This window comes from Canis aureus, chromosome 33 (assembly GCF_053574225.1).
Source record: "Canis aureus isolate CA01 chromosome 33, VMU_Caureus_v.1.0, whole genome shotgun sequence".
Lineage (NCBI taxonomy): Eukaryota > Metazoa > Chordata > Mammalia > Carnivora > Canidae > Canis > Canis aureus.
The window spans coordinates 28,846,271-28,858,532 of NC_135643.1; the positions used below are offsets into that span (position 1 = coordinate 28,846,271).

The 12,262-nt window shown below is 51.1% G+C and overlaps 2 protein-coding genes across 2 annotated transcripts in view; one reads left to right on the top strand and one right to left on the bottom strand.

Annotated features, from left to right (window-relative positions):
• The window catches only part of HADH (hydroxyacyl-CoA dehydrogenase), a 45,596-nt gene extending 40,507 nt beyond the window's left edge, over positions 1–5,089 (top strand). The window contains exons 7-8 of the mRNA XM_077882252.1: positions 3,167–3,283; positions 4,215–5,089. Of these exons, the coding sequence (XP_077738378.1) occupies positions 3,167–3,283; positions 4,215–4,333 (236 nt within the window). The 3' untranslated portion in view covers positions 4,334–5,089. The remainder of the gene's footprint in view (positions 1–3,166; positions 3,284–4,214) is intronic.
• The window catches only part of LEF1 (lymphoid enhancer binding factor 1), a 130,102-nt gene continuing 120,362 nt past the window's right edge, over positions 2,523–12,262 (bottom strand). The window contains exon 12 of the mRNA XM_077882247.1: positions 2,523–2,720. The gene's annotated coding sequence lies outside the window, so the exon portion shown is untranslated. The remainder of the gene's footprint in view (positions 2,721–12,262) is intronic.

The following is a 12,262-nucleotide window of genomic DNA, read 5'->3' on the forward strand; positions in this document are numbered from 1 at the left end:
AGGCTCTGGGAGTGTCATTGCCTGTCCCCCAGTCACTGTGTGACCTCCTGTCATTCCTCTGCTCAAGACCTCTTGGGTGTTTCGGTTGTAGACTAATCCAAATACAGTTCGCTTACTGGGGAAGCTGCTCTTACTGCCAGTTGCCCCTGCTGTCGCCACGTACCTTACCCGCACTTTACTACAAGGTCCCACCAAGTGTCCTCAGTGTCCCAAGCTGGACATAATCTGTGTTACACTTTGGCTTTCCCTCAGGGTGATGGCCACTCTCCTCCCTGTGGCATGACGTGGCTTTTTTTTTCTTTGCTGCTATACTGTTTTGCAGTACCTGGGAAGTATCTCCTCTTCCTGCGTCCCAAAGTGCTTGTATAGGACAGGCACATAGGTGGCTGTTGAGAGGAATGGTGGCCCTGTGGTGGTTGTGATCCTTGTAGCTGCCGCCCAGGCTTGTTAATACCAAAAATGGCTGGCAGGTGGTGCCAATGAGCCAGCCTAAGAAACACGTCAGGGCAGGCCCCAGGTCCCCACCCACCTTGCAGAAGTTCTGGGGGTTCATGAGGAAGCTTTTCATTGTTGTCTAGAGTTAGGGGCTCTTAACTGAAGAGAGGAGGGAGCCCCCATGAACCTCCTGAGGTTGATGTAAAGTTCTGGTGCATGTTTTCTTTGGGACGCATGGTGTATTCTCGGCGAAGTGCTGGACTCTAAACAAGTCTAGAAATTATTGGTCTAAAACACATACCATCTTTACTCCCGCGTGGCATACCAGTCTGTGTGTTTTATTTCTCCCTCCTTTTGCCTCTCTTGCTCTGTAGTACTCAGAATTTTTAGAGTTGCTGACTTTGTAACACTGCTTAGATTTTTTGTTGTTGTTGATCTGTTTTATCTTCATATTATTTTTTGAAATCAAATAGTCTTCAAGTGAGTCACCGAATCTGGAATTACAGAATTGACTTTAGGGTTCATTACTTGTCCTTGAGTATAGATTTAGTTAAATGGCTTTAGGTAAGAAATCTCCCTGGGATCCTGTATTCTAATGAAAGGAGGCAGACAGTCCACAGTAAATGAACCAGTCGGTAATGTGTTTGGTTGCGACCAGTAAGCCAGGAGAAAGATAAAATGAAGAGGATGGTGGGGGTCCTATCCTGGAGTTCTTACAGTTTCTAGTTTCTATGCAGGGAGGGGGCAGGGTACTCTGATGAGGTGACACCCGAGCAGAGAGGCCTGTGGGAAGCAAATGTCAACTGTTGGAGGAGGGAGGACACCAGGCACAGGGAGCAGCAGGTGCTGGGCCAGGAGTGGGGTGTGCTGGCTGGCCATTTAGCATTCTGGCTCCAACTGCATAGAAGCCTCAGGGTCAGATGAAATCCTCTGAGCAGAACCCACTTACCAGTCGCTGTGTTCCTGCTCATTTCTCCTTTGCTCATGCTGTTCCCTCTGCTTGGAATGCTTTTCTTGCCTATTCATCCCTTGGGATTCTCTTCAGCTTTCAGGGCCTGGGCCTTAGTGGGTAGTTTTGGTGAAATGTTGGCACTGTTAGTAAATCTCTCCACCTTTGCTCACACAGAGGCTTGTGAATCTTCATGAATCTTCTGCACTGGTGTACATCTGAGTCCTTCCCACTCTTATCACAAGTACTGGAGTGCTTGTCTTGTTTTTCTCTGTCTCATCCTAAGTCTCTGGTGCCTGCTATGGAACAGATATAAATTAAAGTTGAATGAATGAAGGATGTCACTTGCAGCTGATGTATATGATGATTTTTGCTCTTTTTGCTTTCTTATGGCCTGAAACTCAAATCGTGATTCTCAGCATCCTCTGGTTGACTAATTAGTGAAGCATTAATAATGTCACTCATAAGAAATAATCTGTTGGTATTTTAATCACCTTCAAATGTACTTCATATGCTTTTTAAAAATATAGTCTTGGGGTGCCTGGGTGGTGCATTTGGTTAAGAATCCGACTCTTGGTTTTGGTTCACATTGTGATCTCAGGTCATGATTTCAGGGTCATGAGATGGAGCCCTGTGTCGGCCTTCACGCTCACCACAGCGTCTGTTGGGATTTTCTCTTCCTCTCCCACTATACTCTTGCTCTCTCTAAAATAAATCAAAATATATATAAAATCTTTATAGATGTTTAAGACTATTCCTCATGCCTAAGAATCTGAAATATGTTTAGGTATGAAGTTCTCTTTGAAGTTTTTCTCCTTTTATTTAGCTTTGGTGTAATTGACCATTTCTTTATGCTTTGAAACAAAATTCTTGCGGATCACTTGTTATAGACCATTCCTATTCCTGATTTTGGAGAAAAGGAACAGGTTCTCTAAAAGACTTCTTGTGGCCCCAGAACATAATAGTTGAGGGTAAAATTCTAGGGAAGAAGCACATTGGCTCTTGTCTGAATCTGCTAAACACACTTTCAAACTTGAGTGGCAATTCTAAAGCAGATTTGGGCTTCTTTTTAAATTTTATCTTGACTAAAGGGTTGATATGAGTGTGACTCCAGAGGAATACTCATTACTTGTAAAACCAAGAAAGCTGGAAAAGAAAAATATGCATGGGGTGCTTGAGTGACTCAGTAGGTTCAGCATCTGACCCTTGATTTTGGCTTAAGTCATGATCTCAGGATCATGAGATCCAGCCCCATGTTGGGCTCTGTGGTCAGCAGGAGTCTGCTTGAGATGCTCTCCCTCTCCCTTTGTGCTTCCCCTTGCTCGCTCTCAAATCTCTAAAAGAAAAGAAAAATATGCATATAATACATATAAACATATAAAGCTTAGTTCTTTCCTACTTTAAAGAAGTCCATTTGTCAATTAAAAAAATATGCTCTAGCTTTAAGGGATGTTGTAAATTATTTTAGAGTTGGAAAATCCCAATCCATTAAAAATAACTAATGTTTCTAGACCATCAGGGTCTTCTCTCCCCATGAACACAGTAGCAGTACTCTAGAATTCACCTCACAGAATAGCTTGGTGGTGGAATAGCTTTGAAAATCTTGTGATCTCTTTGGCATGTACCTCTGAGATGAAATCTTATCATAGCCAGAAGCCCTAACTTTGGATGGTTTTTGAATGTGCAAATTTGTAAAATTCTGTGAATTCTAGGACTTAACAGTATGACAAGTTCAACTGTAGGAAGGATGGTGATGGTTCCATGCTGCCCTCTTGTCCGTAGGTGACGCATCCAAGGAGGACATTGACACCGCTATGAAGCTGGGAGCTGGGTACCCCTTGGGCCCATTTGAGCTTCTCGATTACGTGGGGCTGGATACTACAAAGTTCATCATGGACGGTAGGAATTGGAATTCTCTCTTGTCTGTCTTTAATGGAATTGAGGTAGTCTCACCTGTGAATTATAATGCCTATTTAAAACAAATCACCAGGGGACTCAGTAGACTTTCCAAAGTTCTGCCTACCAGCTTAAAGATTCAGGTTAAAAGATGGCAAGAAAAAGGAAAAACGTGATTGCCTGGTGTCTCCTCACAGGGTCTTATTTTTAAGTTGTTTCATTTTGAATTAGAGACTCACAGGAAGTTTCAAATACAGCACAGCCAGGTCCCGTGTACCCCGTCCCTGGTTTCACCATAATGATTCCACAGGATCACAACCACACTGGCATTCTGTCCTTTTGTGTGACCTCCACTTGAGCAGAGGTCTTCTACATCCCTTTAAAGAGAACAGTGTGTCTAGGTTACTCTAGTGGCTCTGAGACAGTACAGGTAGGTGTGAAAATGGCACTGTTGAGGTTGAGCGTAGCTCCTGCTGCTGTGTTTCACAGAGGACGCTTGATCTGCGAGGAGCAAGGCGGCTTCTTACTGAAGCATGAACTTTTGTATTTTATGAGGATGCAAAATGCCAGTGGTCGCAAATTCAGATTTTTAACGTGTGTTCTAAAAGTTGCTTCACGGGGCTAGTAGTGGTCCAGCCAGCAGATGAACTGGTTCTGTTTTGTCCTTGGACTGCGGGTATCAGCAGTTTCCAGGCGGAGACGGGCTGAGCAAGCAGGCCGGGGAGGGGCGCTGAGCCCCGGCTCAGCTGCTTCGGGGTGCCCCGGCCGTGCCAGGCCGGCCTGCCTCTGCCTTTGCCACGGTGGCCTGCTGGCTCGCGCACATCACAGTAGGGACCCCTCTCCCCAGCCGTGCCCCCAGCCTTGCCCCGGGAATGCTGAGAGGTAAAAATAAACCCAGCACCTCATCCTCAGCCCTTTTTCCTCCTTCCAATAGGGTGGTATGAAATGGATCCAAAGAATCCCCTGTTTCAGCCCATCCCGTCCTTGAATAAGCTGGTAGCGGAGAACAAGTTTGGCAAGAAGTCTGGAGAAGGATATTACAAATACAAGTGAGGTGCAGCTTCTCTGGCTCCGGGAGGAACCCCGCAAGCGCATACCAGCAGCATCCCCAAGTGCCCGTGGGAATGTTCTTTGGTCAGATGTTCCCCCACACAGCACAGTCTGTTCGATGTGCATTTTGATTGTAATCTGTCTGAAGTAATTATTTACACTCGTTATCATAGCAGATTCCTCCATTGAGAACTAATTCCCTTTTTTAGTCTGTGCGTTTCTGTGTATTTTCTAAAAAGCTTTACGCCCTTGGTGCCTTGGAGCAAACATTTCTTTTGAACCTTACCATTTTTGTAAAGAATTGCCTGGATTGATTCACTTGTGAAGGGGACAGTGCTTCCTCCGAGTGCATGCTGTGTTCACCATGGCCACACGGGCGAGTCCTGAGCCATTGGACGCGTATGTGGCCTGTCTGTGAAGTGCTGCAGGGAGCAGCACCTGCGTCTTGCCTTTCTGAGAACATTTGCTACCTGCAGCTTCAAGCCTTACCCTACATTTTGGGCACGACCTAAAATGTCATGTCTTTATTCAGCTCATGCTGTTGGATTGGTGGGAATACCTCCCATGTACTTGGTTCGCAGGGAGAGGCTTCATTCACATCCAGAATCTGAATGATTATTGTCTGACTGTCTCTTTTTTTTTTTTTTTTTCATGAGAAATCATTGCTGCAGACTGCCTGTAAATTGATTCTAATAAAATGCAATCTTTTAATATGTGAAAATTTGAATCAAAATAAACATATATAATTTAAAATTGTAACATGCTCGAATGGTTGCAAAAGTAAAGGTTGGTAATTTAGGCAAAAGCTATGCCCCATCTTCTTTGGTCCTATTGTTAGTATATTTTTTCAAGTGACCACAGCAGGGAAGGCATTTACGTAGAACCTTCCTGCAGCTGTCACTCTGCAGATTTCTTACCAGTAAAGCAATAATAATGGCACAGAAAACAATTTTTTAAGGAACATCTGGTTCTTCTTTGCCAACAAAGAAAAATAGTGTAACATAAGCTTCTTTTAATCATTGGCTTGAGAAAGTGTCTTCCAAGATAGAGTTTTGAAGCTGGAAAGACATCAGAGACCCCTCAAGTCCGGTGGCCTCAATAGAGGGCTTGAGTGACGTGCCTAAGGTAGCAGACCTGGGTCACAGCAAAATAGCAAGTTGGAAAACCCAACAACCTTTCAACAGGACTGTGCCCAATATGGCCATCCTTGTTTGGTGTCCTGGGTCACAGGGTTAATGGTTGAGAGATTCCCCCCTGCAACCCCCCCATTTCATGGTTGATAAAAGGGAGCTTATTAATCTTTTTACTGACTCTGACTATAGCATCATGGGAAAATAATACGTTACATACATTTGTACCACATATAGAACCTGGTTTAGGAAACTTTTAGGTTATTCTTATAAAACATTTCCTAACGAAAGAAAGGAAGCACCTGTGAGGCCACCACCGTTTGCCTTACTGAAGTCCCCTGTGGTCGCACGGCCCCTGCTGCTCTCAGGCTGCTTCTTGACCTTTGACAGGAGCCCTGGGCTTACGAGGGAACTTCATTTCCTCCTCACTGACTGGAGTGCCCGGAGGACAGGGGCCCTTGTCCTGGAAATGGCAGGACTCTCTCTCCACCATCAAATTCCAGGGGAGAGCGAGCGAGCGAGCTTGGTGATGTGACCACCGCGGCCGGGATGTGGGGCTGGGGTCACGGGGGCCCTTTCCTGGCCGAGGTGTTTAAGTGCACTTCTCGCCTACCAAAAGGTCGGAGAGTGTGGCCTGTGAACATTCTTCATTTTCAAAAACCCTGTCTCCTACGTGATGTTTGGGGCCAGGGAAGAGTTGTGAACATCCTGTCGAATGTGGGAGTCCCGCGCTCCTGGTCTCTGCGCTCCCCGCTGGCCCGGCCGCTTCCCCCCCCCCCCCCCCCCCCGACCCGTCGGAGAGGGCGGGTCGCCCCAGGTCCAGGTCCTCAGGTCCTCAGGTCCTGGCGTGGGCCCGATGCTGGCTGCGCCGGTGTTCACGGACTAGGCCTTTGCAGGAGCCGGGGCGGGGGGCACTGCTGCCGGGCAGCCCTGGGGCAGGAGCAAGGCAGGAGAGGGCAGGCGGGCAGGGCCGCAGCGCCCGGCCTCCCCGCTGCTGCTGCTGCTCCGCCCCGTCCTTCCTCCACAGCAAGCGGGGACCTTTGATGGGATCCGGAAAGTAGCTACCAGGTGTTAGGTCAAGAGGATGCTTGTTTCCCCGTCTCTCCTGTACCCCCCCCCCCCCCAGTGATAGTTTTATTCCTAGAATAGAAATGAACATCTGAGATGAAAAAGAAAACCACACAATTGCTGAAATGGCAGGCCCAAGGCAAGGCCCTGAGCTCCGAGCTTAGCCGTCCCCCTGGGGGACGGGGTTAGGTCGGGGTTAGGTCGGGGTTAGGGCGGAGTCCTGTGAGCCCGTGCGTGCTAATCGAAGAGGTCTTTTCTTTTTAGGATGTTATTTGTTCATACATGAGAGAGGCAGAAAGAGCCGCGACACAGGCAGAGGGAGAAGCAGGCTCCCTGCGGGGAGCCCAATGCGAGACTCGATCCCAGGACCCCGGGATCACACCCTGAGCCCCCCAGGTGCCCCGAAGAGGTCTTTGTAAAGTTGAAGCTGTGGCCCTTTAATGTCTGTAAGATTCACTCTTAGTATCTTTGGGGAAAACTGTTGGCTGACGCCTGTTGACATTCATCCAGAGGTGTATTTCCAGTCTGGGGCTGTTGGGTGGTGCGGCATGGGGGGAAGGTGGCTCTGGGAGCCCAGAAACCTCTGTGTAAACATCTGGCGGTACTAAATGATTCCCCTGTGGGTGCTGCTGTGCAGTAAGCTCTCTGGCTCTTCAGCAGGTCAGCTTTCACAACGCCGAGGAGGCCCAGCCGCCCACCCTTGGGGAGGTTGGGGGGGGTAGATAGAGCTCGTAGGTGAGCACCAGCTTAGATGACATATGCGGATTACCCTTTTTTTTTTTTTTAAGATTTTATTTATTCATGAGAGAGAGAGAGGCAGAGACACAGGCAGAGGGAAAAGCAGGCTCCTTGTGGGGGGCCCGATGCAGGACTCTATCCCAGGTCTCCGGGATCACGCCCTGGGCTGAAGGCGGCCCCGAACCATTGAGCCTCCGGGGCTGCCCCATGATTACGCTTCTCTGTTGGTTTGCAAGTCGTCCTTCTCACACATTTGAAATAAGCTTTTGTCTTGTCTCACCTCGATTTTAATCCCCGTAACATTTCAACCTACAGAACCGATGAAGTCTACCAAAAGTAGGAGGGTGCAGCTGGAATTTTGTGGGGCTTGTTTTCTTGGAAATAGGTATTGATGCTACAAAAATAGTAACTCAGAGATGCTTTGAACAACGGAAGCATTGCTGTACTCTGAACACATGTGTTTGGGTAAATTGTATTTTTTTTTAAGATTTTTAATTATTCATTCATGAGAGAGACAGAGAGGCAGAGACAAGGGCAGAGGGAGAAGCAGGCTCCATGCAGGGAGCCCGACGTGGGACTCGATCGCGGGTCTCCAGGATCCCGCCCTGGGCCGAAGGCAGGCGCCAAACCGCTGAGCCACCCAGGGATCCCCGGTAAATTGCATTTTTAAAATCGGTCCACGGCAGAACAAATTTCACCCACTGGAAGACGGAAAAAGCCCATCACGGATCCTAATCCTATTCAGTGTTTCATTTGAAATCAGCAAGCAGCTCTGCGGCGGGACAGTCAGTGCCCACGGTGCCTTCCGCAGGCCGCACCCTGCCCCGCCCTGCCCCGCCCTGTGCCCTGGCGGTGGGGGGAGGGCCTCGCCTCCTGGGGAATGTGCCAGAATGGGCAAAATGGTGCAGCGGGCTCGGGATTGTTGAGGACCAAACGGGATGATGGATGGCGAATGTCCGGGCACCCCGCCAGCAGCACGGGCTAGTTGTGACCCCACGTCCCCCCTCTCTGGCCCGTTTGTAAGGGGAAGTTCCCGAAGACCTATGGGCTTCCCGAGTCCTGAACACTGGGCCTCCGGGAGAGGGCTGAGCGTGGAGAACCGGCCCCGGTCTCCTCCACGAGCCGGGAAGCCGTCGCGGCCCCTGGGTGAAGAGGCGCCCGCCGCCCGCCGAGGACCAAGGCCCCAGCGGACAAGCGCGCGCCGCGGCCCAGCCCGTGCCCTGCGCAGCGGCGGGAGCGGCGGGAGCTGAGCCCGGGCCCGCGGCTCGGCCCTCGGTCCGCCAGGTGTGCTACCGCCGTGTGCGACAGCAGTTTGCGTGCGCCTCCAGGTTTTTACACTGAAGACGAATTTGCTTTAAAAACACTCAAAAGGTTTGTTTGTTTTTAAGGGAATAAGCTGCATAAATGTCATATCTGATTGCAGAAATCACAGCACAATTCACGAGCAAAACGAAAGCCCCTCGCCTCGGGCTCTGGGGTTCAGGCGCTTAGTTCCCGACCCTCACCCCGTGAACCGAGGGGGGTTGTTTCCCGGGTGTAGCTCAGCGTGAGGCCTCAGCGCTTTCCTCTAGATGCGTTTGCTGGCACATTCCAGCGGAGGATGTCGGCCTTCTGGGGCAGGCAGGTGTCAGGAAAACCCGGAATAGGAAGAGAAGAAGTGCGACCCCTCCTGCGGCCCCTCCCTGAACAGCCACCGCACTCCGAGGTGGGAGGCTTAGGGACGAGGGGACACGGCCCGACACCGGTGCGGGGGGAGGGAGACCGGGTGCGCCCGAGGCCTCCTGCCCGGGGACGGCCCCGCGGGCCTTCCTGCGCCTTCCTGGGCCGCGGGGCTCGCGCAGACGGGCGGGAGCTGGTCCGGGGGGCGGAGAGGCCCGGGCCTGGGAAGCCGCCGGCCGGCCCAGCGCTCGGCCCCCTCGGCCCCTCGGCCCCGCCCGGAGCTGCGCTGCCTCCCTGGTGCCGCCCAGGGGAGCCCGCCCGCCCGGGGAGCCTGCGGGGCCGGGCCCGGGCGCTCGCCTTGCTTTGGGGCCTCGCCTCCTCCCCGCGGGAGAAGAGCCCACGGCGGCGCGGGACGGAACCCGGGTCCCCCCGGCTCACCTGCCCAGCCGAAGTCGGGCTCCGCCGGCAGCACGGAGGGGGAGGCGGCGAGGGAGCCTCTCCCGGATGCCCGGAGGCGGCCGCAAGGGTGGATTCCCCTCCACGACCTTGCGGGGCGCCCTTGCGGGGCGCGGGGCGCGGGGCGCGGGGCTCGGGGTCGCCGCCCTGCCCCTGCAGGGGGCCCGCCCAGGCCCGGTTCTGGACCCTGGACTCTGGACTCCGCGTGTTCCCGATCTTCGGTCTGAGACAGGTTGTCGGTTAGTCCCGGTTACCAGCGGCTTCCGAGGGCGGGAGGAACAATGCTCGCACGTCCTCCGGCCACAGGAGATGCAAAACCAACCCCTTATCCATGTTGGCGACAAACGAGAAGCCCGTTCGCAGGGGGGTGCGTCTGTGAGTCCTTTCCTGGGTGCGGGCGGCCCCGGAGGACTTGACCGAGACCGTGCCTCGTGCTTCCCTCTCGTGCTTCCCGGGCAGCCTGACCTCGTGTCTCTCTGCATTTTGCCTCAGGGCCCCCGAGGGCCTCCTCAGCCCGTCCTCCATCTCCCTTCCTCTGTTAACCACTTGAAGAAGGTTAAGGTGAGTGAAACCAGACACTGAGATAAATTATCACCGACGTCAGCGTGTGTTCACATATGAGAACAAAAGAAAGGAGGAACCCCCACCCTTTTTGTTTCTTTTTAAAGATTTTGTTTATTTATGAGAGACAGAGAGAGGCAGAGACACAGGCAGAGGGAGAAGCGGGCTCCCTGCGGGGAGCCTGAGGTGGGACTGGCCCCAGGACCCCGGGATCTAGGCCCTGACTCAAAGGCAGGTGCTCAACCACTGAGCCACCCAGGGGCCCCCAAGCCCCCGTGTTTGACAGTCCACTCGCGGAGAGGATGCTCGTGCGTGAGAACACGTGCAGATGGCCAAGAGCCCGACAAAGCATAAAGCCTCTTTCCTCGGGTCTAGCGGGTTGGCAGGTGCTCGGAAGCAACGTTAGGCCAGTGGGGCACAAGGATCATTTCTTTGTTACCAGCTTCCTGCCCCCCACAGGCCCGCTGATGAGACACATTAGCATCGTGTCTTCAACAGGAGCAAGCCAGCAAGCAGCTTTCACTTGAGTTCTTCAAGTTCTACTAAAAATTATTACTTCTATATCACCTAACACGGAGAGTTTTAACTTGGGTTGCTTCATGCCAGCGACGTGTATCTCAGATGGCAAGTCCTGGCGTGCCCCTCCTCGTTGCACAGCGAGATCATGCAGGTTTTCCCACCAAGGGCCGCGCGAGTTTAGCGCCTTCCGGAGCGGCCCCGCGGAGTGGTGGCCAGGCCTGCCGACCGCCTTACTGTGTCCCGTAGTGCATTTACAGTCGCATCTTTCCGGTAGTATTAAGATGCTCAGCTGCAGCCGACTATTTAGTTTCCACTAAAAAGCAGTTCAGATTTTTGCGTATGTGGGTATCCCTAGAAGTTAGGTGGATTTCTTGGCAGTACGTATCACTAACATATAGCAGACGGTTCGCGTGTACGATATAAAGATTTGGTATTTGTATATATTGTGAACTGATCAGCATGAGCCTGGTTCCCATCACCATCGCCATAGTTACAGGTTTTTTCGTGTTGTGAGAATTTTTAAGATTCTCTTAGCAGCTTTCAAATACGCATTGTAGTATTTATTAACTGTAGTCACATGCTGTACGTTGCATCCCCAGGACTTATTTTTTGAAAGATTTATTTATTAGAGCACAAGCAGGGGGAGGGGCAGAGGGAGAGGCGCAGTCCCCGCTGAGCTAGGAGCCCGACGCGGGGCTCCATCCCAGGACCCTTGAGATCATGACCTAAGCCGAAGTCAAGATGCTTAACCCACTGAGCCACCCAGGCGCCACCCCTCTCCAGGCCGTGTACCTGGAGGTTTGTACCTTTTGACCCTCCTCACCCATTCTTGCCACCATCCCATCCCACCCTCCTCCCCATCCTCAGGCCACGACCAGTCTGTTCTCTGTATCTGTGAGCTCAGGACCCCGGGATCACGCCCTGAGCCGAAGGCAGATGCTCAACCACTGAGCCACCTAGAAGTGAGATCATGCAGTGATTGGCTCTGTGTGGTTTATTTCAGTTAGTGTAACGCCCTCACAGGTTCTATCCAAGTTGTTACAAATGTCAGGACTTCATTTTTTCTTATGGTTGAATGGTAGCATTCCATTGTGTCTGTTGTACCATATTTTCTTTATGTACTTTTCCATCGATGGATACTTCGGTTGCTTTCATACCTTGGTTATTGTAAATAGTGCTGCAGTGAATACGGGGGTGCATGTAGTTTTTTGAATTGGTGTTGTCTTCAGAAATGGAATTGTTGCATCCAGTATAGTGTGGTTCTTTTAATTTTTTGAGGAACTTCCACACTGTTTTGCACAGTGGCTGCACCAATTTCCATTCCCATGAACAGTGCACAAGGGCTCCATATCCTTACCAACATGTTATTTGTCTTTTTGATACTAACCATTCTAACAGGTGTGAGGTGGTATCTCCTTGTGGTTTGATTTGCATTTCCCTGCTGATTATGATAGAACGCATCTTTTCATGAGTCTGTCGGCCATCTGTTAAGTCTCCTTTGGAAAATGCCTATTCAGGGATCCCTGGGTGGCTCAGCAGTTAAGTGCCTGTCTTCGGCCCAGGGCGTGATCCTGGAGACCCGGGATTGAGTCCCATGTCCGGCTTCATGCATGGAGCCTGTTTCTCCCTCTGCCTCTCTCTGTGTCTCTCATGAATAAATAAAATCTTAAGAAAAAAGAAAATGCCTATTCAGATCCTCTGCCTATTTTGTAATCAGTGTTTGGGGCTTTTTTCTATGGGTTGCTGGAGTTCTTTATATAGTTTGGATATTAACTCTTTATAGAAACTTAGAAATTAGGTT